The sequence below is a fragment of the Pleurodeles waltl genome, chromosome 3_1 (assembly GCF_031143425.1).
Source record: "Pleurodeles waltl isolate 20211129_DDA chromosome 3_1, aPleWal1.hap1.20221129, whole genome shotgun sequence".
NCBI classification, from domain to species: domain Eukaryota; kingdom Metazoa; phylum Chordata; class Amphibia; order Caudata; family Salamandridae; genus Pleurodeles; species Pleurodeles waltl.
This window is the reverse complement of record NC_090440.1, coordinates 631,618,518-631,645,320: the sequence shown is the minus strand read 5'-3', so window position 1 is coordinate 631,645,320 and position 26,803 is coordinate 631,618,518. Positions and strand designations below refer to the sequence as shown.

General features: G+C 44.3%; 1 protein-coding gene across 1 annotated transcript in view; it reads right to left on the bottom strand.

Annotated features, from left to right (window-relative positions):
- Positions 1–252: 252 nt before the first annotated feature.
- The window catches only part of LOC138284403 (integumentary mucin B.1-like), a 31,671-nt gene continuing 5,120 nt past the window's right edge, over positions 253–26,803 (bottom strand). The window contains exons 2-3 of the mRNA XM_069223139.1: positions 22,923–23,034; positions 253–1,181 (exon numbers count right to left, since the gene is read on the bottom strand). Coding sequence (XP_069079240.1) covers positions 947–1,181; positions 22,923–23,034 — 347 coding nt within the window. The 3' untranslated portion in view covers positions 253–946. The remainder of the gene's footprint in view (positions 1,182–22,922; positions 23,035–26,803) is intronic.

Genomic DNA, 26,803 nt, shown 5'->3' with positions numbered 1-26,803 from the left:
TGATGCGCTGTATTTCTGTAAATTTGACACACCCTTGCACTTTCAAAATAACACAGTGTGGTGCAGCAAACTAACAGTGCCACGCTGCGTCATTTCCTTGTAAATGAAGCCCATAGTTTACACTGTGCTGTGAAGAACATTGACGAATATATACTACAATGATGAGAATTTGACTCGTTAACATTTACAGAAAATAGAATTAATCAATTAGATTCCATAACATTGCACGGACAGAGGACTGCGACAAAAAGATAACATTTCACTTAATTTTATTACTTTGCTACATTTAATGTGACAAGTAAATTGCATTAAACGATAAAACCTTCTCTTTCACCGATTATACCTCCACCACATTCAATCGCAAATAACATAATGTCTGCAATAAACAGCATTTGTTCTAATAGAGAAACACAAAATCTATGCCAGTCCTACTGTTCCAGCAGGCAGTAAAATCTGACATTACAAGTCCGGTGCATATTTTTTTTTACTTGCAATTACAAGACGTATAGAGAGTGATGGTAACCATTTCATCGTTACAATTAGTCTTGTCAATTTATGCACGCTGTCTGAACCAGAATTCGATGCAGTTGTAACCAAAAACAGCCACCCAAGCCTAACCCATAAGGGAATAGTAAGATTTTTAAAAAAACTTGGGCCCATATTTAGACTTTTTTAGCGCCGCATTTATGTCATTTTTTGACGCAAAGGCGGAGAAAACTTGCAAGCTGAACTGATAGGTGTAGAATCAGGCACCCCATTACCAGAGCACCTGATTTCCCTTTATGCTAGTTTTATTTTGGCCCAAGCCCAACATTGCTGAATGTAATACAGAGTTGCGTTTTAACAAAGAGCTGAGAAATTCAAGACAAGTTTAACCGATTGCATTTCATTTCACCTTTATTCCCCCCTATGACTCGCCAGGGTTCCAACGGGTCTGTTTTGTCTTCTATGCAGCACTGGTTGCTTCCGAGACTTCAGCTGTTTCCAGTGCAGGCAGTGCAGGTAAATTGGAACTGAGAATATCACATTTGGTGCTTGAACATGTGCAGTCACCAATAGTATAGTACTTATAAATGTAGAAACCTCCCAATTTACATGGCAGTTTCACCGCCTTCGCCACAATTCTTGTTTCTGTGCAGCAATAACATCTGCGATTCGCTGTGAAGGGTTGAAGCGAGTACCTATCAAGTAACAACACAAGCACAAATTTCAGTATCCGTATCAATTGAAAATATTATTTTAGTCAAAATCTAAAGACAGTTTTTCTTCTAGGTAAAGCCTAAGGCTGAAACGTCATAATGGAGGAGGATTTTTGGAGGATAGCTTACAGTGATAAACGTCTCTCTTTTCCAAATTAAACACATACATTTTTGCTGGGCTCTGCAGCTGATGGACAGTATTACTTTGATAAGGTTTGCCCATGAGAGGTGCACTTTTGTGCTCAGTCTTTGAGCAGTTCAGTCCTTTTCTTAAAAGACGCTGCATAAAAAATGATTCATCTTTGGGACTGCAAGTCTTTGTTCAAGCTTCAATTCTTAAAGGCTATTTCTTCATAAAGTGCCGGATCATTGTGGCAACAAACAAGAGGACCCGTCTCCCTTGGATCCTTTCAATATACTTCTCCCTGTTCCCTTCCCACACACCAACCTAGGTCTAATAAAGCCACCCTTCTTTTACAGTAACACCTACCTGTGGAAACAGGAGTACCTTTCACCGGTAGGTCCTGTCAGTTCACTTCTCTCACTGAACCTTCCACTTTCCTCGTCTACCTACCAGACCTCAACTACCACACGTAACCTTCAAACCGTACCCCCCAACCGACCATACAACCCACATCCCTGCCTAACACACTTACCTCCCGTACCTTCCTACACACAATGCCTACCTACAATCCTTATCATCCCTAATCTACCTTGCCTTAACAACCATATCTTACCTACAATACCTGCCTAAGATACCACACCTACCTTACATTCATACCGTACATATCTGTAATACCTATCTTCTCTGTCTGCATATCTAGCCTACCTATCATCCGTACCTAATCTGTCATATTTGACCTCCATAGGTCTCTGCCTCTGTAAAGCATTTATTTTATACATGCCCTTGGCAGGGGTGTGTTGTTAAAAAGGGACAGGGTTTGTGTAACAAAATAACACTTTACAAACACTCATGATGAATTTTAGAATACCATAAAACGAATATTATACCAACACTCTCACAATTCTCTACTTCTACTTCTAAACTTTTACACATCGATCAAATTCAAGATTCATTAACACTTAAACTATACTTTAAAAATTAGAACAAAACACATATCTACTAACACTAGGACACTTGCACTACTAATTTACCAGCTTTACCTACTGTGCAATTTAAGGACTTGTTCTATTAAGTTAACATATTCATATCTATCTAATACCTACTTTGCTTAAAATTTTGTTTAAAAATCTCACAATTTTGGTTTAATATTTTTATTCAAGTGTCAGTAAATGCATGTACCTCCTAAAATTCAAATTCTCCGTACAATTAAATAAAAAAATAATACGACATCCTTTCAACACTTTTTTAGCAAAAAAATAATAATTGATACATGCAACATAATTAAGAAGTAGAGCTTTGATGTTTGCTAATGTGTGTTTCTAATGACAGTGATTGATAAATGGGTTTCTGAGTGTGGTCGCGTGTTGTAATGTGTGCAGGTTTGTGGTTGTTCTAGGGAGTGCACTGCCTCGCTAGGTCAGATCAGCCATTCTGCAGGCATTGGGCAGTCTTCAGGTGATGAGAGTGCGCGCAGATTATGAGGGAGCCTAATTGGACCGTCTGGTAAGGCATTACCGCCTTTACATTTGTTAGCACCAACAGATTTCTTAAGGCTCCACTTTGAGAGATTCGCCCACATTAACTGACAGAAAGTCTGAAGTAGTAGGGTAATACGGTGCCCTATTGCTGTAAGTAGGGAAACTTGGCAGTGCAAGACTGGATAATAAACAAACATTGGCAAGCTTACCTACTGTCAAACATACACCATTGCACAGGCAACAACCCAGAAACAACAGTGGGCAAAGGCATAAATACAAAACACATACAAGCACATGACACATAGAGGCACAAATAAAACAAAACACAGACTCATTGACATCCTCCACATTGGACCGCAAACAAAACACAAACACATATGCACATAATGCAACACACGCTGTCAGGCACGAACACCACACATTCAAGCATAAGAATAAACGTGTACACATGTATGGACACATGTATGTAAAGACAGTACACACAAAGGTGCACATAAATCAATATTTCCAATGCCTCCAAGTACGCGTGCTGTGCACTGGGCAAGTGGCAAACTTCATAGCCCAAAATGTAACAAGCATAATTGTAGAGTCACTTTCATCCATACGAGTTCTCATTGTGCTATTGGCTGATAATAGATATGTATTGTTTACCCAGCCCAATGGGCCACATTTCATCAACCACAGAAAGATGAAAGCCCTAGTGCACATGTTGGGATTCAAAGAGGTAATCATGGGGTTAAACGCAGACTCAAAGAGTGGATGCATTAGTCCAATAAGCCTCTCGGGCCAGATCAGGAGTTGCAAATAACTACCACTGCTGCATGCACGGGGGGGGCAGGAAATACAAGCCCCCATTTGGAGAGGAGGCAACAAACAAGAGGACCCGTCTCCCTTGGATCCTTTCAATATACTTCTCCCTGTTCCCTTCCCACACACCAACCTAGGTCTAATAAAGCCACCCTTCTTTTACAGTAACACCTACCTGTGGAAACAGGAGTACCTTTCACCGGTAGGTCCTGTCAGTTCACTTCTCTCACTGAACCTTCCACTTTCCTCGTCTACCTACCAGACCTCAACTACCACACGTAACCTTCAAACCGTACCCCCCAACCGACCATACATCGTATACTGGACTAAAGCATTCACACCAAATAGATTTTCACTCTTCATGAATTACAGTTATCATCCAGTCATCCAAAACAACTTGCATTACAATATACTTCTTGGACACCATGAGAAAGTCTCAATTCAGTATTGACAATCAAAGAAGACAGAAAATCATTTTCTTGCAAACACCTAACACCACGCTTTGGCAAAGTCAGGAGAGCAGGCCTCGGCCAGCATGAAATGTATTTATTTTTTGCTTGCAAATATCTGCACTAAACAATAACAAGTATTTCAAAATACATAAAAAATAAAACAGTGGTCCACCAGTGGCACTGAAGTGAAATCCTTTTCAGGGGCTGGCACAGGAGATCATGCAAATGCCATCACTCACAGCACGAGACAGTCAATGGAAGAAGTAGGCTGAAACCTTCCTCCATGTTGTGGAGGTCGGAGGCAAAATTTGAAAGGCACTTGAACAGACCAATGGGTCAAGAGGGCTGACTGAGAACCTGCATATTTAGAGAATGTGTTTACCAAATAGTGTTGGTATCTTATCTGCTATTTGAAGTCCAGTCTTGGAATATTTAAGAGAAATTAAACAATTCTCAAATATTTTTAAAAAGAGCTGACGTTATGCTATGTTCTTTGCCTATTCACACTGGCAGATAACGTTTTCACCTTCAACAATTTGGTTTCATCCCAGCTGAATTATTGAAATGCATTTATCTTGGCCTGTCATTTGCTCAAAATATTCCTGCAAGACAAAGTTGGGGTGCCCGACGTAGATCCCACATCTCCCCTGTCTTAGCCCATTTCCAGTGGCTTCCAGTGAGACTGTGAGTATTGTTTAGGGCTGTTCAACACGTAGGACAGGTCTATCCCTTCAAAGTCTCCCCTTTGCACTTGTTTTACTAAGTGCCTGCTTCACGGGCATTGAGATGGGCTTTGTACCTTGGTGGTTCCTAAGTTCCACGGTGAAACAGTTGGCGGCTGATCATTCTCCATTGTGTCTGCCTCCAGTTGGAATCAGCTACTGGATGATATTAGAGAAAATCTAATTTGTGTAGGTGTATAGAATTATAGAAGACTTTTCTGTTCCCTCGATCCAAGAGTTGTTCACAGATTAATGGCTTTGTGTGTTCACTACAGACTTGGACATTTAGCACCAACATACTGCAGTCGAGGTGAAAGCTGCACTCTATAAATCCATTAAATACAAATACATGTGGTAGTTTGTAGTGGTATGTGAGATTATGCTTGTGCAAAATTTATCATGCATAACAGTGAATGAAATTTGTCATACCAACGTTACTGGTGAAGTTTTGTAAGCAAAAAGACCACATAATGTGGGAGTGGAACTTATAGTTAATTATTCTGTGTGGTAACCTGGAAGTGCCATTGAGGGCTCATTTGATATTTTCTTCCCAACTAAGATACAAAGAGGTTGGACACCTCTGCTGAGATGACCTCCTCTGGCACCATGGGTACTCAAATTCCAAGCAAGGCTGATCATTTCTCTCAGATAGTTAATGTTGGTTAGAGGGATTGCCCAACAAGCCAGATCCTATTGCCAGTCAAGAGGGTGTGATGAGGCTGATTTTAGGCTCTATGTGAACTGGCAGGTTAATCAACTGACCAGATACATCCTTTCAAACCATGGATTGGGATCCCTGGGCCCAAGGAAGGCTTCCTAGCTCCTGTAGATTTGATTTCTCTGATAAGACCCAGTCAGGACTGCAACACACCCAGGGCATGGGTCCTGGACCATGGTCCCCATGGATGAAATGCTGGTGTCCAAAGGTATGTAGGATACATGTCTGCAGGCTTATGGAGACTTCCTTTTCCTCATGGGTGGGGGAAAGCTTTGACTAGGTGTCCAGTTAGAGTTTTGGCAGGCCCATGGTACAGTTCTCTGGGCCTTACCTCCATTTGCTTGCCAGAGGTGTCACAAATTACATAGGATGCAGTTCTTCAGACCTGTGGAGGGTCCCCTCCTTGGGGAAAAGTGGAAATCTGGACCCGGTCCTTGATCAGGTGAGGTAGGCCAGAATTTATTTTCATGGACCTGGTCTTCATTTGGTGACCTGCGATGACACTAAGTTGCCAAGACAGAATTCTGCTGGCTGGAAGAGGATTCTCCCACTTCAGCAGGGTAAAACGCTCTCACTGGCTCCTTGGTAAAAGCTTCAGCAAGCCTGGGATTCAGTCTCTGGCCTGGGCTCTAATCTCCACCCTGCAATGACACAGACTGTTCCAGATGGTGCTGTAAAGGCCCAGTGAGTGAAACAGGTAGAACAGTTCTGATTGGGTCCCTGGTCAGTGCTCTGGCAGGTTCCACCTGCTGGCTTGGGACTTGGGACCCAAGACGCAAGTGCTTTGTGCTTTCCTGAGGTGGCCCTTACACCCATTGCAGTCTTCCATGAACTTGAAAGGGATTTCTAGGCCCCTCAAGAACAAAACACTCCTAACAGATCCCTGCCTACAGCCTCACATACAGCCCTTTACAGCTGGCCTACAGAGCACAGACTTCAGCCTTCAACCTTGTATGCCTCTCCATGCCCAGCCTTTTTTCTAAGTGTAAACTAAACACTCCTATGAAGGTTGGGTATATTTGTTCATGGCCTAGTAACATTCCTGCAGATTAGTAGGGACCGGGTCCTTGGAACCTGTGCTCTAGATGGGCTTAGAGGGACATCTGGGAACAAGTAGATCCCTCTCTCAGTGAAGAGGGTGTGATAAGAGGAAATTTGGGATCCAAAGGCCTTGGGAAACTGTAGAGCCACCATGGCGTGAATAGCTCTGAAGATAAGTGAGTGAGAGATCCAGACGTCTGCACCATGTAGCCCTGTAGAATTGAGTTTTGGTCAGTGTTCCAAAATGTCACTGAATACCCAGAACAGAGCTCTGCAGGCACAACATGGGCTTCCCTGCTCGGGCAGGGTGGAATGTTCTGACTGAAACTCCAGGCAGAGCTCAGGTAGGTTTGGGGCGCAAGCTTGGGGTTGAGCCTGGGCGTGAGTGCCAGGCACTGACCATTGGTGTTCTGTGCTATGCAGAATACACTTCTGTAGGCTAGGGAAGTATCCCCTCCAGGCAGAGCCCAAACCATTTTCACCAGGTCTTGTTCAATGGTCCTGGGCTCTATTTGCAGACTACAGTGTCACAAAGTGCCCAGAATGGAGTATCATCCAGCATTCACAAAAAATAAAACTCTTTCACAATTTAGCCTCTCAATGCCATAAACACTGTCAAAAATACTTTACAAATTCATGACTTCATCAAATAACTCTCTTCCAATCTCCCGGCCCTAATGGAGACAGGGCTCACAGAGGCAGACGTGTAGTCCTTAACCACCATGACACTCACCTGCAGGAAAATCAAAGGGCCAGAGTTTAGCTCACTTGACTCACTCCTAGCACATGCATTTTTATCTCATCTTCATCTGCTGCATGTGTTGAAACATACCACTATTCAAAAAGAATATAACCTTCTTCCAAGGAGACTCCTTCTCAACCTTGTGGCTGCTAAGTGATCTTTCTTCCAGAATAAGCTTAACATTCGGAGGGATGACCCTACTGGTACCCTCAGTCAAAGACTCATCACGAGCAAGAACAATCATGGTGGTGCTCAGCTGACTGCTGAAAGTCACACACACACACAGGGACTAAGCCTCAACCTCATGTTCTTTGCTTACCCCTTTTTTATTTGATCCAATCAAATCCTAGCAAGCTTCACAGCAAGGATGAATTAGGATCATCCAAACTGAAACCTGACTTAACATCAGCCCCTATCCCAATACAGGGATTGTTTTTTTAGGTCTTCCGACCATTGAAGTCCCATTGTTTACAATCACGACCAAGATCTTTATTCCCCTGAAAAAAGGACTGTCAACCCATGACTCATTGGCTCTACTATAATCTTGCAAATCTACTACCAATAGTAAAAAGGGAATCTGTTGGTTCAGAAATCACATTTACAAGACACAACAAAGGAGAAGAGCCTACGAAAAAGCAGAGCAAATTGAATGAGAATTGTACAACAATATTACAATCAAAGTAGCTACAGCTATATTGTGACAATAATATAAGTTCCAAAATATTGTCCCGGGGGAGTTAATGGAAGTAAATCTACAAAACTATGCTGCATGATAATATTCTGGTGACAAAATAGCTACAGATAGACATTTTATTGTAATAATTTGATGGAACAACCATCCAAAGCAATGCCAGAGCACCTTGAGCATCAGATCAATGAGCATGTGCAAAGGCATGACATTACCAAAGCAAATAAGACACTCCTTGAGACCCAAAAAGAAAATGAGAGAACTCCCAAAACCCTTTAGGGATAGACAATGACCTGTTAGCTTCAAAGTTGCTACAGGTTACTCCCATTCCACTTCAAAGAATGATGAACAGAACAAATGTCTTTCTTATGCTGCACAATCATCACAAACAGCTCTTTTCACAGAAGGAAAAATATGTGTTGACATCTTTGGACAAGTAGATTTCTTCTCACGCCTGGGCTGAAGTCTTGGCCCAGATGCTAATTACCAATTGCAGGCATATAATATCTACCCAGTAGTAGGATTGTAAGTCTCAAAACACTTACATGAGGTTCATGTGAAGTAGTGTCAACTACCACTAAAAGTGTGTACTTAAATTTAATACAATGCTGTCATCAGATCTTGCTTCCACACCCCGAAGTGCTGAGGAAACTTTTCAAATGGCTCCCAAGCTACACCAAAAGACCATCAGCCACACCCTTGTCATCAATAAATTGGTCTACAAGAAGACCCTTTACACTGGTGACATGAAGCAACTTACCCAAAGACTACGAACCATTCAGAACACTGAAGCCAGACTCATCCTCAACCTTCACTCGTAACTCACACCATACCACACCTCAACGAGCTCCACTGGCTCCTGATACAGAAACATGCTCATTTCAACTCCTAACACACAGGTTAATGTTTCTACACAATCTAGTGCTGTCTACCTGAGCAGTAGTATCTCTTTCCACGATTCCCCCAGGCGCCTCCTCTCCACAGGACTCCTCCTCCCAACTACTGACATACTAAGAACCAGATCAGGAAAATGGGCATTCTTGTACATCACTCTCGAAGCATTGAGAAGCCTCCTACTACACATCAGAACCTCCTACTTTCTTCTTGAATTCTGCAAGAAGCTGAAGACTAAGCTCTTCAATTTACTACATACTCTAGGCAGGTCTAGTCACACACACATGCCCAAATCCAGGATACCCTTCCTGGCAATGCTGCACTTTATAAATACTCATAACATAACATGTAACATCATGACTGAATTCCAAGCTTTCACTTTTAGGCAGGCTTCTCTGCAGCAGAGGCAGAGATATCCACCTCTTCTTTGTAAAACTCTGAACAGAAGAGTGTAGTGAAACAACATTCACCTGACCTATATCACACTCCAACTGACCCTTCAAACAAAAAAAAATCAACTCACACCCTAGAGTTTTTCGCTCTTCCCCTTGTACTGTGTGAATGTACAGTTACTAAAAGTCAGCTCTAGCCTCTCGAATACAGCACCAGACATTCAAGAGACAAAAGAACTTCATTAAGGAGGTGACAAATGTTGTTAAATTTGTTGTGGATTATAGGAGGCTGGCCTGGTTTGTAGTGAGTACCAAGGGACACTTACACTCTGCACCAGGTCCAGGTAACCCTTATTAGTGTAGAAGAGGTGTCTAGCAGCTTTGGCTGATAGAAAAGGTAGCTTAGCAGAGCAGCTTAGGCTGAACTAGGAGACGTGTGAAGCTCCTACTATACCACTGGTGTCATATGCACAATATCACAAGAAAACACAATACACAGATATACTAAAAATAAAGGTACTTTATTTTTATGACAATATGCCAAAAGTATCTCAGTGAGTACCCTCAGTATGAGGATGCCAAATATACACAAGATATATGTACACAATACCAAAAATATGCAGTAATAGCAATAGAAAGCAATGCAAGCAATGTACAGTCACAATAGATTGCAATGAGAGCACATAGGTATAGGGGCAACACAAATCATATACTCTAGAAGTGGAATGCGAACCACGAATGGACCACAAACCTATGTGAGCTTGTAGAGGGTCGCTGGGACTGTAAGAAAACAGTGAGGGTTAGAAAAATAGCCCACCCCAAGACCCTGAAAAGTGGGTGCAAAGTGCACCTAAGTTCCCCAGAGAGCACAGAAGTCGTGATAGGGGAATTCCGCAAGGAAGACCAACACCAGCAATGCAACAATGATGGATTTCCGGACGAGAGTACCTGTGGAACAAGGGGACCAAGTCCAAAAGTCACAATCACGTCGGGAGTGGGCAGATGCCCAGGAAATGCCAGCTGTGGGTGCAAAGAAGCTGCCACCGATGGTAGAAGCTGTGGATTCTGCAAGAACGAAGAGGACTAGGAACTTCCCCTTTGGAGGATGGATGTCCCACGTCGTGAAGAAGCGTGCATAGGTGTTTCCATGCAGAAAGACTGCAAACAAGCCTTGCTATCTGCAAGGGTCGTGGTTAGGGTTTTTGGATGCTGCTGTGGCCCAGGAGGGACCAGGATGTTGCCAATTGCGTGAGGAGACAGAGGGGGCGTCCAGCAAGACAACGAGCCCACTCAGAAGCAAGCAGCACCCGCAGAAGTGCCAGAACAGGCACTACGAAGAAGAGTGAACCGGAGCTCACCCGAAGTCACAAAAGAAGGTCCCACGACGCCGGAGGACAACTCAGGAGGTCGTGCACTGCAGGTTAGAGTGTCAGGACCCAGGCTTGGCTGTGCACAAAGGAAATCCTGGAAAAGTGCACAGGAGCCAGAGCAGCTGCAAATCACGCAGTACCCAGCAATGCAGTCTAGCGTGGGGAGGCAAGGACTTATCTCCACCAAACTTGGACTGAAGAGTCACTGGACTGTGGGAGTCACTTGGACAGAGTTGCTGAGTTCCAGGGACCACGCTCATCGTGCTGAGAGGGGACCCAGAGGACCGGTGATGCAGTTCTTTTGGTGCCTGCGGTTGCAGGGGGAAGATTCCGTCGACCCACAGGAGATTTCTTCGGAGCTTCTAGTGCAGAGAGGAGGCAGACTACACCCACAGCATGCACCACCAGGAAAACAGTTGAGAAGGCGGCCGGATCAGCGTTACAAGGTCGCAGTAGTCGTCTTTGCTACTTTGTTGCAGTTTTGCAGGCGTCCAGAGCAGTCAGCTGTTGATTCCTTGGCAGAAGGTGAAGAGAGAGATGCAGAGGAACTCTGATGAGCTCTTGCATTCGTTATCTAAAGAATTCCCCCAAAGCAGAGACCCTAAATAGCCAGAAAAGGAGGTTTGGCTACTTAGGAAGGAGGATAGGCTAGCAACACAGGTAAGAGCCTATGAGAAGGAGTCTCTGACGTCACCTGCTGGCCCTGGCCACTCAGAGCAGTCCAGTGTGCCAGCAGCACCTCTGTTTCCAAGATGGCAGAGGTCTGGAGCACACTGGAGGAGCTCTGGGCACCTCCCAAGGGAGGTACAGGTCAGGGGAGTGGTCACTCCCCTTTCCTTTGTCCAGTTTTGCACCAGAGCAGGGCTGGGGGGATCCCTGAACCGTTGTAGACTGGCTTATGCAGAGATGGGCACCATCTGTGCCCATCAAAGCATTTCCACAGGCTGGGGGAGGCTACTCCTCCCCAGCCCTGACACCTTTTTCTAAAGGGAGAGGGTGTAACACCCTCTCTCTGAGGAAGTCCTTTGTTCTGCCTTCCTGGGCCAAGCCTGGCTGGACCCCAGGAGGGCAGAAACCTGTCTGAGGGGTTGGCAGCAGCAGCTGCAGTGAAACCCCGGGAAAGGTAGTTTGGCAGTACCCGGGTCTGTGCTAGAGACTCGGGGGATCACGGAATTGTCTCCGCAATGCCAGAATGGCATTGGGGTGACAATTCCATGATCTTAGACATGTTACATGGCTATGTTCAGAGTTACCATTGTGACGCTATACATATGTAGTGACACATGTATAGTGCACGCGTGTAATGGTGTCCCCGCACTCACAAAGTCTGGGTAATTTGCCCTGAACAATGTGGGGGCACCTTGGCTAGTGCCTGGGTGCCCACACACTAAGTAACTTAGCACCCAACCTTTACTAGGTAAAGGTTAGACATATAGGTGACTTATAAGTTACTTAAGTGCAGTGTAAAATGGCTGTGAAATAATGTGGGCATTATTTCACTCAGGCTGCAGTGGCAGGCCTGTGTAAGAATTGTCAGAGCTCCCTATGGGTGGCAAAAGAAATGCTGCAGCCCATAGGGATCTCCTGGAACCCCAATACCCTGGGCACCTTAGTACCATATACTAGGGAATTATAAGGGTGTTCCAGTATGCCAATATGAAATGGTGAAATTGGTCACTAGCCTGTTAGTGACAATTTGTACAGAGAGAGCATAACCACTGAGGTTCTGGTTAGCAGAGCCTCAGTGAGACAGTTAGGCATCACACAGGGAACACATACATATAGGTCACAAACTTATGAGCACCGGGGTCCTGACTAGCAGGGTCCCAGTGACACATAACAAACATACTGAAAACATAGGGTTTTCCCTATGAGCACTGGGCTCTGGCTAGCAGGATCCCAGTGAGACAGTGAAAACACCCTGACATACACTCACAAACAGGCCACAAGTGGGGGTAACAAGGCTAGAAAGAGGCTACTTTCTCACACAACACCCACCCTCCCCCCCCAAACGAAGGACAATAAGGCTAACCTTGGCCAGTTGAGACTTTATTGTCTAAGTGGTGATAAGTAGAGAGTAGCTCTGCAATAGACGGGTTACTCCCTTTATCATCTACTATATGGTTACTTCCCTGTGGGGATGTAAACCACCCTGTTTGAAGTTTTTTAGCTAAGCAACAATGTGAAGATATATTTTCAGAGTTTCTATCAGTCAGTTTTAGTTTAGAGCAGTGGGAATTATCCACTGAACCTATTTCTAGTGATGAGAATGCCAGACAGGGATGCTGTCTTAGTAAGGCCATAGCTGGGCAAAAACGTTGTCAATATATCTGGAAGAGAGAACAGGGATGCTGTTTCTCTTTAGTTGGAGCAGGACAGGGATGCTGTCCTATGAGCTCCACACTAGGGCAGGGATGCTCTCCTAAGTGTTGTGAGGCAGTGCAGAGTTTCTGCACTAAAGTTTCTCTGGGAGAGTTGGAGGGATGCTCCATGTTAACTAAAATGGTGCTCTTTTTCTCACCAATGTTAGTTATCCCACAGAGAGGTAGTTCCACCTCAGGGAGTACAGCTATGCCAGCTGACGATTCCCTTGGAACAGGTGCCACCCTAGGAGAGGGTTTTCCCACCACAGGAATGGTATCCTGAATGGTAGGGTGGTTAGGGGATACTGTGATGCCCTTTTTACCTGTTGTTGGAGAGGGATCCTGAGTTTTCAGGCCTTCTCTCCTTTGCTTTTTCATTTCAGTAGAAATGAGAGGGAACAATTCCTCAGGGATACCCAGCATGGCTGCATTGGTATAAAACTCTACATCAGCCCAACCTGAGGCCTCTAGGTCATTACCTAAGAGACAGTCTACAGGTAAGCTAGGTGATACCACCACCTGCTTAGGGCCAGTAACTCCACCCCAACTAAGCTGAACTATAGCTAAGGGAAGAAACTTAGTGGAGTTATGGACATCAATAATCTTATACTGTTGTCCAATGATGTGTTGTTCAGGAGCCACAAGGTTTTCAGTCACCAAAGTGATACTGGCACCTGTGTCCCTGTAGGCCTGGGCCTCAACACCATTTATTGAAACTGTCTGCCTGTACTTATCCATTGTAAGGGGACAAGCAGCCAGTGTGGCAAGGCCAATGCCACTAGGTGTGACAGAAACTGTGTTGGGACTGACTACCCCAGTTTCTATGATGGACCCATAAGTGAACCCAACTACACCCTTAGTTTGACTGTTGCCAGCAGTCCCACCACTAGTACCACTACTGCTAGGGGCACTAGAGCTTGATGTATTAGTGGTGGTAGGCTCAGGGGGTTTACCTGGACAGGACTTATCCCCTGGCCTATGCCCTCTGTTTTCACACACAAAGCACCAAGGCTTTTTAATGTGTGTGGGTTGAGAAGAAGAGGAAGAATTTGTTTCATCCCCACCCCCTGAAGAGTGTTTAAGATTTGAAGAAGGATCTTTGGTTTTACCCTTATCCCCATGCTTATCTTGAGATTTCTCACCATCTTTCTTCTTGCCATCCTTGTCACCACCTGTATGAACTTTTCTGTTCACTCTTGTTCTGACCCATTTGTCTGCCTTCTTTCCCAATTATTGGGGAGAGGTCAGATCTGAGTCCACTAGATAATGGTGCAACAAATCAGACACACAATTATTAAGAATATGCTCTCTCAGGATTACGTTATGCAGGCTTTCATAGTCAAAACTTTACTGCCATGTAACCACCCCTCCAAGGCCTTCACTGAATGGTCAACAAAGTCTACCCAGTCTTGTGAAGACTCCTTTTTGGTTTCTCTGAACTTGATCCTGTACTGTTCAGTGGTTAAGCCATAACCATCTAGGAGTGCATTCTTAAGAACTGTAAAATTATTGGCATCACTTTCCTTCACAGTAAGGAGCCTATCCCTACCCTTTCCACTGGAAGATAGCCATAGGATAGCAGCCCACTTCCTTTGAGGGACCCCCTGTACAACACAGGCCCTCTCAAGTGCAGCAAACCACTTGTTAATGTTATCCCCCTCCTTGTAAGGGGGAACTATCTTGTGCAGATTCCTAGAATCTTGCTCTTTTACAGGATTACTATCTGTAATACTGCTGCTGCCACCATGGGGTCCAAACCCCAACCTCTGTCTTTCTTTTTCTAAGTCAAATGCTTCCCTGTCTAGATCCAGCTGTTGCTTCTTGAGCTTCAGCCTGGACTCTTCCACTCTCAATCTATTGAGCTCCCTTTCTAACACTCTGTCTTCAGGGTGGGTGGGTTGGGCATGCCTTGACACAGAAGAATGGTGTGAATGAACAGAGGGAGCCCTGTCCCTAACAGATGGCACTCTAACAACCTGGCCTAAAGGAGCAACCTCCATACTATGATGAGAACTCACATCAGTACCAGCCCTGCTAGGTGGCCTGCTAAGGGGCAGGTTGGGAAGGTTCCCTTCTAACCCTTTTACTGGGGCTACCCCAGAATCAGAGTGTGAACCATCAGCTAATCTCTCACCAGATGTGCCAACTATGGTCTTATCCTGTTCAATGAGCATATTAACTAACAATTCTCTTGAGGGATTCTTCCCTACCCCAAACCTCTTTCAATGCAGAGACTCCTTGCTCCTTTCCAGCTAAGGTGGTCATAAGCAGTTCTGGTCAGATCCAGAGTTTGACCTGTACCAGACATGATAGAAAAGGTTTAAGGGACAGAAAAAGAAAGAAAAAGTTTCAGAACTTTTTAAAGAACAGAAAAAAACTTTTTCAACTTTTTAAGAAACATTTTGAAAGTTTAGAGGTACTTTTCAGCACTTAGCAATAGAGTAAGAAGAGAAAAGCAAAACTTTTTGGTTAGGTGTACATACACTGAACTTATTTTGTATATTTTTCTCTTATGAAAAGTACAAAATGACAAAGTGGTAAGTAGTTGCAAGTACTTATCCCACCGCTGCACAACCAATGTAGGAGGCTGGCCTGGTTTGTAGTGAGTGCCAAGGGGTACTTACACTCTGCACCAGGTCCAGGTATCCCTTATTAGTGTAGAAGAGGTGTCTAGCAGCTTTGGCTGATAGAAAAGGTAGCTTAGCAGAGCAGCTTAGGCTGAACTAGGAGACGTGTGAAGCTCCTACTATACCACTGGTGTCATATGCACAATATCACAAGAAAACACAATACACAGATATACTAAAAATAAAGGTACTTTAGTTTTATGACAATATGCCAACAGTATCTTAGTGAGTACCCTCAGTATGAGGATAGCAAATATACACAAGATATATGTACACAATACCAAAAATATGCAGTAATAGCAATAGAAAGCAATGCAAGCAATGTACAGTCACAATAGATTGCAATGAGAGCACATAGGTATAGGAGCAACACAAACCATATACTCTAGACGTGGAATGCGAACCACGAATGGACCCCAAACCTATGTGAGCTTGTAGAGGGTATCTGGGACTGTAAGAAAACAGTGAGGGTTAGAAAAATAGCCCACCCCAAGACCCTGAAAAGTGGGTGCAAAGTGCACCTAAGTTCCCCAGATAGTACAGAAGTCATGATAGGGGAATTCTGCAAGGAAGACCAACACCAGCAATGCAAAAATGATGGATTTCCGGACGAGAGTACCTGTGGAACAAGGGGACCAAGTCCAAAAGTCACGATCAAGTCGGGAGGGGGCAGATGCCCAGGAAATGCCAGCTGTGGGTGCAAAGAAGCTGCCACCGGATGGTAGAAGCTGTGGATTCTGCAAGAACGAAGAGGACTAGGAACTTTCCCTTTGGAGGATGGATGTCCCACGTCGTGAAGAAGCTTGCAGAGGCGTTTCCGTGCAGAAAGACTGCAAACAAGACTTGCTAGCTGCAAGGGTCGTGGTTAGGGTTTTTGGATGCTGCTGTGGCCCAGGAGGGACCAGGATGTTGCCAATTGCATGAGGAGACAGAGGGGGGCGTCCAGGAAGACAAAGAGCCCACTCAGAAGCAAGCAGCACCCGCAGAAGTGCCAGAACAGGCACTATGAAGAAGAGTGAACCGGAGCTCACCCGAAGTCACAAAAGAAGGTCCCACGACGCCGGAGGACAACTCAGGAGGTCGTGCACTGCAGGTTAGAGTGTCGGGGACCCAGGCTTGGCTGTGCACAAAGGAAATCCTGGAAGAGTGCACAGGAGCCAGAGCAGCTGCAAATCACGCGGTACCCAGCAATGCAGTCTAGCGTGGGGAGGCAAGGACTTACCTACACTAAACTTGGACTGAAGAGTCACTGGACTGTGGGAGTCACTTGGACAGAGTTGCTGAGTTCCAGGGACCACGCTCGTCGTGCTGAGAGGGGACCCAGAGGACCGGTGATGCAGTCTTTTGGTGACTGCAGTTGCAGGGGGAAGATTCCGTCGACCCACAGGAGAGTTCTTCGGAGCTTCTAGTGCAGAGAGGAGGCAGACTACCCCCACAGCATGCACCACCAGGAAAACAGTCGAGAAGGCGGCCGGATCAGCGTTACAAGGTCACAGTAGTCGTCTTTGCTACTTTGTAGCAGTTTTGCAGGCGTCCAGAGCAGTCAGAGGTCGATTCCTTGGCAGAAGGTGAAGAGAGAGATGCAGAGGAACTCTGATGAGCTCTTGCATTCGTTATCTAATGAATTCCCCAAAGCAGAGACCCTAAATAGCCAGAAAAGGAGGTTTGGCTACTTAGGAAGGAGGATAGGCTAGCAACACAGGTAAGAGCCTATGAGAAGGAGTCTCTGACGTCACCTACTGGCCCTGGCCACTCAGAGCAGTCCAGTGTGCCAGCAGCACCTCTGTTTCCAAGATGGCAGAGGTCTGGAGCACACTGGAGGAGCTCTGGGCACCTCCCCTTTCCTTTGTCCAGTTTCGCACCAGAGCAGGGCTGGGGGGATCCCTGAACCGGTGTAGACTGGCTTATGCAGAGATGGGCACCATCTGTGCCCATCTAAGCATTTCCAGAGGCTGGGGGAGGCTACTCCTCCCCAGCCCTGACACCTTTTTCCAAAGGGAGAGGGTGTAACACCCTCTCTCTGAGGAAGTCCTTTGTTCTGCCTTCCTGGGCCAAGCCTGGCTGGACCCCAGGAGGGCAGAAACCTGTCTGAGAGGTTGGCAGCAGCAGCAGCTGCAGTGAAACCCCGGGAACGGTAGTTTGGCAGTACCCGGGTCTGTGCTAGAGACTCACGGGATCATGGAATTGTCTCCCTAATGCCAGAATGGCATTGGGGTGACAATTCCATGACCTTAGACATGTTACATGGCCATGTTCGGAGTTACCATTGTGACGCTATACATATGTAGTGACATATGTATAGTGCACGCGTGTAATGGTGTCCCCGCACTCACAAAGTCCGGGGAATTTGCCCTTAACAATGTGGGGGCACCTTGGCTAGTGCATAGGTGCCCACACACTAAGTAACTTAGCACCCAACCTTTACCAGGTAAAGGTTAGAAATATAGGTGACTTATAAGTTACTTAAGTGCAGTGTAAAATGGCTTTGAAATAATGTGGGCATTATTTCACTCAGGCTGCAGTGGCAGGCCTGTGTAAGAATTGCCAGAGCTCCCTATGGGTGGTAAAAGAAATGCTGCAGCCCATGGGGGATCTCCTGGAACCACAATACCCTGGGTACCTTAGTACCATATACTAGGGAATTATAAGGGTGTTCCAGTATGCCAATATGAATTGGTGAAATTGGTCACTAGCCTGTTAGTGACAATTTGTAAAGAGAGAGCATAACCACTGAGGTTCTGGTTAGCAGAGCCTCAGTGAGACAGTTAGGCATCACACAGGGAACACATACATATAGGTCACAAACTTATGAGCACTGGGGTCCTGACTAGCAGGGTCCCAGTGACACATGACAAACATACTGAAAACATAGGGTTTTCACTATGAGCACTGGGCTCTGGCTAGCAGGATCCCAGTGAGACAGTGAAAACACCCTGACATACACTCACAAACAGGCCAAAAGTGGGGGTAACAAGGCTAGAAAGAGGCTACTTTCTCACATGGATCACTATAGGGAACTACATGGCCTGCCACCACAAACCCTCAGTGATGGAGAGAAAACAACCATGGGGAAGGAGGCCAAAATCTCTTTGAATGCAATGGGAGGTATGCACTGATGGATACCCAAAAAAGGGAAGAATGAGAGAAGGTAGGTGAAGAAGACATTTTGTAGGATATGCAGCTGTTCCTGGAAGCAGACCCTGATCTTGCCTCTGTCTCACCAACCGCCCTTACTCCCCCCCCATGAACGCTTAATCTCCAACATGCACCCTGACCTGCAAGGTAAGAACCAAACACCTCAATCTTTTCATTATATCAAACTCCACAATCATATTACACTTTCCTCAACAGCACACATCTCTTGGAGATAAGCACACACACCCACACATGTCACTCACACACAGCTTTACACCTGTAGAGTATAAACTCATTATACTAACATTGACACTCTTTCATTCATTGATCACTCATGTCTAGTGCACTGCTAGTGATAGACGGAGCAGGTGTAGCCCCTCCTGTGACAGGTTGACAACCAAGCCCTGCATTTTAATATATCCTTCCCAACCACATATGTATGTTCTACTATTAATAATTTTACGTGCACACCCTAGAGACGGACATACCTTTGTTTGCTGCACTTAATTACTGCCATTAATGCATCTTGTTTGTAAAGGCTCAAACAATGTACTTAACAAATGCTTATAATATAAGTAAATAGGCCCTAAATATGCTTATACATATCATGTCATCTTTTACTTTGTAGGTCCTGTGTTGTAGGTCCATCCACAAGCTGCCACAACCTCTTTCCAATGTTTATTTCAATGATTGCACTGACATTTGAACTGGACTCAGACAGAGGGCAGAGCCTAGTAAGTCAACTGTCAGATCAATTGTGGTTTTCTAGGGATTGCTCCCTCTGTGCAGCTGTGAAGATAGTGAAATTATAATTATCTAACAATAAATGATGTCTGTGTCCATGATCCACAAATAGAATCTACATCTATACTGCTTCACTGCCAATTTGTAAATGTCTTCTGTTCACAATCAATCAAATCATGTGGTCATTGCAGAACACTATTGAGTGATAATCCTTTGTCACAGTACATAATACTCTCTCATGCCATGTCTTCCTATAACTGACACCTTTTCCCAGTAGCTGTCACTCAGAAGAGAAATCCATTGATCCTTATTAACTGCATAACATTATCATGTTACCGTAACCTCATATTTGGGTGTTCATGTTTCAATTCTCTTTATATGTCCCTCACAATAGCCTTAGTGAGACAGCTGTCATTAATATGCACACCATGCCTCACCTATCAGACAGGACTGGAAATCCTGTATGAAGCAATTTCTCCCTATGCCCTCTGTTGGTCAGGCAAATTGTGATCATAATACATATAGTACTATCTATCCCTTTAATATTTGTTTATATCCTTTTTCATTTGTAACAAACGTCTTTTGATGTATCCTCTGTATGAAAGGAATTTGCCTATTTATTGCCATTGGCACATTTGTATTACCATTGGCACAATTTATGTCACCCGTGACAGTTTCACAATGTCTCAATGTGAGGCATCTATCCTGCATGTGTGGCATATTCTTCAAATCGAGGTGATCCCATGCAACATGCTTACCTGACAGAAGAAGCTCCTAAGATTGAATGGAAGACAGACCTGTGCTATGTCTTCAAGACATTGTGAAGTTGCACCAGAAACATCTCTGTATGTTGAGGGAGGAGGATGCATGGCACCATGCCAATGTCATGCACCTTATACAGACCCTTTCACATGTGGTCTCATCTCCAGCTGCAGGGCCAAGTCAGGCAACAGGGTCAACAACCACTTTCAAGGCCCACCACATGCACCTGTACTACCAATAACTCACCTGCTCCCCCCACCATCCTATCTTCTCATACAGCACAACCAGATCCTCATCCTAATGTGTCACCAGTATTGCATACTTGGAGCAGTGGATGCCAACTGCTTCCTCCATTTTTGTGGACTGCAACCCACCATGAATAAAACACCTACCAGTCACTGACCCACCCTCGCACATGGCACCCCACACTTGACTTCACATGACTGTGCAGATCTATGGGCAAAAATTGTGTTATCACATTTGTAAATACAAATAAATTGTACCTTTCATGCACCAGTGCGTCATCTCTTGTGTACATTGCCATGAAGGTATGTGTATGCAAATAATGTCATGATTTGTGTTTCAGAATCTTGATCTAGTAGCATCCCACCTTAGGTCAACACACTCATTTTCATTTACTGGCACACCCAATACTCTGAACTGAGTAACCACACATCCAAATATCCAAAATAATGATTTCATATACATTTGTGTGAAAAAGAAAAATGCAATATGCTCACATTGTATGTGAGTATTGTATGTCAACTGTCCTTGTGCGAGTCCTAGGAAGAAGAGTTAAATTGAAGGGGTTAAGCAACAGAATAATCATGTCAGGCATGCAGGGGACATGTCTATTTACAATGTCTAAAGGGGAAATGCATTGGCAAAGCCAACCATCTGGCATTTCCAATGTGTGTTTATTCTTATTGACTTTCCCTAATGTTTGTATAATTGAAAAGTAAGCATTAGCAAAGCCACTAGCGGTGAGCTGCCATCATGAAATGGTATCACACTTAGTGTACAAAATAATGTTGTTATACCTTCCAAGATGGTTGCCAGATTGAGGTATGCAACATAACATTCTGATAGCTCTTCCTGCTGCTGTTGTCTATGCCAACGTTTGTGACACAATTTTGCAAAACCTCATAATTCCGGTGGTTCAGGATGTCCTTGTTATGTGTATGTGAAAGGCCATTAGATTTAGAATTGCCAGCTTGGCTGTGGTATCATGGTGGTGCAGAAGTGATTTCTCAGGATGGTGTATGTAGTCAGTGTCATATCACCTAATTCTGCATTAACTCAATGCTCTCTGTAATTGAGCAGCCAAACTAGCAGCTCAGGTTATATGTGAGGTCAATAGCATCTGCAGACCTTGACCTCTTTTCTGTGTCCCAATTCTGAAACTTGGATGGGGTCATAGTTCATGGGCATGTTTGTATGAATATGGTACTTCTATAGTGCGGGTAGCCAAAAGGCAATGAAGCTCTGTTCATTGTCAAATGAAATTTGCAAGTAACAGGGGAGAAGTCTAAGTAATGGATGGTTAATACATTGTGATCAGCATCGTAACGAACCTTGAAGGGAGCCCCCTGCAAAGTGCATCGAGGCAGCCCCCCTTCTCTGGCCCACCATCTAACACTTTTGTTGAGGGCGACTCATGGAACTAAATTCACCCCTCACACTGCGGGCGGTAGGGACTTATGTTATGCCACTGATTGTGATGTAGTGTTCTTTAAAGAGGTTAGTTGTCAAAACTTTCCTAAATAGGAGCATTGTTGAAGTGCCATTGATGGATACAGGGATGTTCTTCCATATCCTGGGTGCATAGGTGTAAAATACCTGTTGTCTTGTAAGTCTTATGAGTAAACCCTTTTGCATGGTGATGTTATGGTACACAATCAGATTGCACAATACTTCTCGGGAGTACAGGGGCACACCACATGTACGATCGAGACGTTTGAAGCATGCCCTGAGGATGCCAAAATTGCACTACATGATGATATAGGTACATGTGAGTGCCCTGTTATACATCAGTTCAGCAAGGGTAGTTTGTCATCAAACACGATGAATAGATGGGGAAAAAGTGTATTTGTTATAATGTGGTTACCTTGAAAATATTGCAGACTGTCCTTCACGTTTACTGCAGATTTACATTTACCAAATCTGACAGATGAATTTGATTTACCATGTGTTGCCTTGTAGATGTCTGTCTAATGCCTACCATAGAAAATCATTACCTGCAGCAAATCGCTGTCATATCCGCCAAAGAGTACTAGGGGTGTGCCTTCGCCTGACATGAAGTTTAGGTGCAATTAGGGCATAAGGGGCTGTATAATAGAGCGGCGTGTTGTGTTTCTCACACCCATGGGTACTTGATAAGTAGGAAGGCCACACTTTTTTAAACATTTCGAATTATGAAACTTTAGCAAATATTACAAATCACAACAAATAGGTATATGCACAAACGAGATCGCAGCACGACGTTACCGTTTATGCACTACTGATAATCCTTCATTGGGATAATAAACTTTGATATATTCCTTATCCCTGCAGAAGGACAGAAGGATTCTAAATAAAAGGCTTATTACATGTTGCCAAATCGTTTGTATAGTTTATTCCAACATGAATTCACCCCCGGAAAACATCAAAAGTGAGATCACTTACGATACAGTGCTTTGGCAGGTTCCAGAACAGGATGCGACTGGAACATATCCGGAGCAAGCGCCCTTTTTGACAAAGACAGTTCTTATCTGCTTAAAGCACTCTCGTGAAACACCTAACGAAAAAAAAACATACCAGAACTATAACAAATAAGTCCCCACTCCAAAACAAACATAAAAAAGTTTAAGTACAGAACTTTGGCATCACCAAGTTCTGTGTAACTATCAAAAATATGAAGCATATCTGTTCAGTCACAATGAATTGTAATCTATAACTACGGAGCCATCAGACATCAACACCATCTTGGTGGTTCACCTCTGTGAGGCGGCGCTTTTGAACACCATGTACTAAATCAGAGTTACACCTAATATTTATTTTGAGCCGTGTGGTATCCACTCACAGTAAAAATTAGGAGTATTTAGAGCCAGATTTACAAGAAAGTGGTGCATCGGTCCAATGTGCCACTTTTCTTGCGTCGTCCCTGCCCCACCTAACGACACCATCGCTGCACAGTATTTTCAAAAGGGTGCACCATGGCGGTTGTTTCCACAATAGCGTCATAACTCATGATTCTATTATGTTATGTTATGTTATGTTATTTGAACTTGTAAAGCGTCTGACTACCCAGAGGCCTCGCAGCGCTAAAGGATAACAACAGGAACCAGAGCCGGGAACTAGAGTTTAAAAAAACAGGTTTTGATTGCTTTTCGAAAATTCAGTTTGTGGCTAATTAGTCGAATACTAAGGTGGAAGGAGTTCCATAGTTTAGCTCCCCGATATTCCATCGTAGCACCATGCTATGGTGCTTTGTTGGATTAGTTCCATAAATTATTGCGTTAAATTATGGCGTGTAGGAGGCTGGACTGGCTTGTAGTGAGTACCAAGGGGTACTTACACCTTGCACCAGGCCCAGGTATCCCTTATTAGTGTATAGGGTGGTGATAAGTAGAGAGTAGCTCTGCAATAGACTGGTTACTCCCTTTATCATCCACTATCTGGTTACTTCCCTGTGGGGATGTAAACCACCCTGTTTGAAGTTTTTTAGCTAAGCAACAATGTGAAGATGTATTTTCAGAGTTTCTATCAGTAAGTTTTAGTTTAGAGCAGTGGGAATTGTCCACTGAACCTATTTGTAGTGATGGAAATGCCAGACAGGGATGCTGTCTCAGAAAAACCATAGCTGGGCAAAAACTTTGTCCATATGGCTGGAAGAGAGAACAGGGATGCTGTTTCTCTTTATTTGGAGCAGGGCAGGGATGCTGTCCTATGAGCTCCACACTAGGGCAGGGATGCTGTCCTAAGTGTTGTGAGGCAGTGCAGGGTTTCTGCACTAAAGTTTCTCTGGGAGGGTTGGAGGGGTGCTCCATGTTAACCAAAATGGTGCTCTTTTTGTCACCAATGTTAGTTATCCCACAGAGAGGTACTTCTACCTCAGGGAGTACAGCTTTGCTAGCTGATTTTTCCCTTGGAACCCAGGTGCCACCCCAGGAGAGGTTTCTCCTACCACAGAAATTATATCCTGATTGGCAGGGTGGTTAGGGGATACTGTGATACCCTTTTTACCTGTTGTTGGAGAGGGATCCTGAGTTTTCAGGCATTCTCTCCTTTGCTTTTTCATTTCAGTAGAAATGAGAGGGAACAATTCCTCTGGGATGCCCAGCATGGCTGCATGGGCATAAAACTCTACATCAGCCCAACCTGAGGCCTCTAGGTCATTACCTAAGAGACAGTCTACAGGTAATGTAGGTGATACTACCACCTGCTTAGGGCCACTAACTCCACCCCAACTAAACTGAATTATAGCTAAGGGAAGAAACTTAGTGGAGTTATGGACATCAATAATCTTATACTGTTGTCCAATGATGTGTTGTTCAGGATGCACTAGGTTTTCAGTCACCAGAGTGATACTGGCACCTGTGTCCCTGTAGGCCAAGGCCTCAACACCAATTATTGAAACTGTCTGCCTGTACTTATCCATTGTAAGGGGACAAGCAGCCAGTGTGGCAAGGCCAATGCCACTAGGTGTGACATAAACTGTCTTAGGACTGACTACCCCAGTTTCTATGATGGACCCATAAGTGAACCCAACTACACCATTTGCTTGACTGTTGCCAGCAGTCCCACCACTAGTACCACTACTGCTAGGGGCACTAGAGTTTGATGTATTACAGTAGTGGTGGTAGGCTCAGGGGGTTTACCTGGACAGGACTTATCCCCTGGCCTATGGCCTCTGTTTTTACACACAAAGCACCAAGGCTTTTTAATGTGTGTGGGTTGAGAAGAAGAGGAAGAATTTGTTTTATCCCCACCCTCTGAAGAGTGTTTAAGATTTGAAGTGGGATCTTTGGTTTTACCCTTATCCCCATGCTTATCTTGAGATTTGTCACCATCTTTCTTCTTGCCATCCTTGTCACCACCTGTATGAACTTTTCTGTTCACTCTTGTTCTGACCCATTTGTCTGCCTTCTTTCCCAATTCTTGGGGAGAGGTCAGATCTGAGTCCACTAGATACTGGTGCAACAAATCAGACACACAATTATTAAGTATATGCTCTCTCAGGATTATGTTATATATGCTTTCATAGTCAGTCACTTTACTGCCATGTAACCACCCCTCCAAGGCCTTCACTGAATGGTCAACAAAGTCTACCCAGTCTTGTGAAGACTCCTTTTTGGTTTCTCTGAACTTCATCCTGTACTGTTTAGTGGTTAAGCCATAACCATCTAGGAGTGCATTCTTAAGAACTGCAAAATTATTGGCATCACTTTCTTTTACAGTAAGGAGCCTATCCCTACCCTTTCCACTAAATGATAGCCATAGGATAGCAGCCCACTGCCTTTGAGGGACATCCTGTACAACACAAGCCCTCTCAAGTGCAGCAAACCACTTGTTAATGTCATCCCCCTCCTTATAAGGGGGATCTATCTTGTGCAGATTCCTGGAATCATGCTCTTTTGCAGGATGACTATGGGGAATACTGCTGCTGCCACCATGGGTTTCTAAACCCAATTTCTGTCTTTCTCTTTCCACCTCTAAGGATTGCCTATCCAAATCCAGCTGTTGCTTCTTGAGCTTCAGTCTGGGTTGTTCCACTCTCAATCTATTGAGCTCCCTTTCTAACACTCTGTCATCAGGGTGGGTGGGTGGGTGGGTGGGTGAGGCATGTCTAGAGACAGAAGTATGCTGAGATAGAACAAAAGGAGACCTGGCCCTAACAGAAGGCACCCTAATAGCTTGACTAACAGAAACAGCACTTCTACTATGATGAGAAGGGATACTCTTACTGTGATGTGAGACCAAACTATCAGTATGGTGTGACTCTACATCAGTACCAGCTATGCTAGGTGGCAGGCTTGGAAGTTTCCCTCCCACCTCTTTTGCTAGGGGTGCCCCATAATCAGAGTGGGAACCATCAGCTAACTTTTCAACAGGGGTGCCAGCTCTGGCCTAATCCCGTTCAACAAGCATATTTACCAACAGTTCTCTAGAGGGATTCTTCCTTACACTTAAACCTCTTTCTATGCAGAGACTCCTTGCTTCTTTCCAGCTAAGGTTATCATAAGCAAGTTTGGACAGATCAACAGTTTGGCCTGTGCCAGACATTTTAGAAAGTGTTTAAGTGATAGAAAAAGGAAGTAAAAGTTTTTCAGAACTTTTGGAAAGACAGAAAAAAACTTTTAAAACTTTTTAAGAACTTTTTAGAAAGTTTGAGGTACTTTTCAGCACTTTAGAAAAGTGGTGAGAAAAGAAATGCAAAACTTTTTGGTTAGGTGTACATACACTGAACTTGTTTTGTATATTTTTCTCTTATGAAAAGTACAATGTCAAAAGTGGCAAGTAGTTACAGAGCACTTATCCCACCCCTGCCACCAATGTAGGAGGCT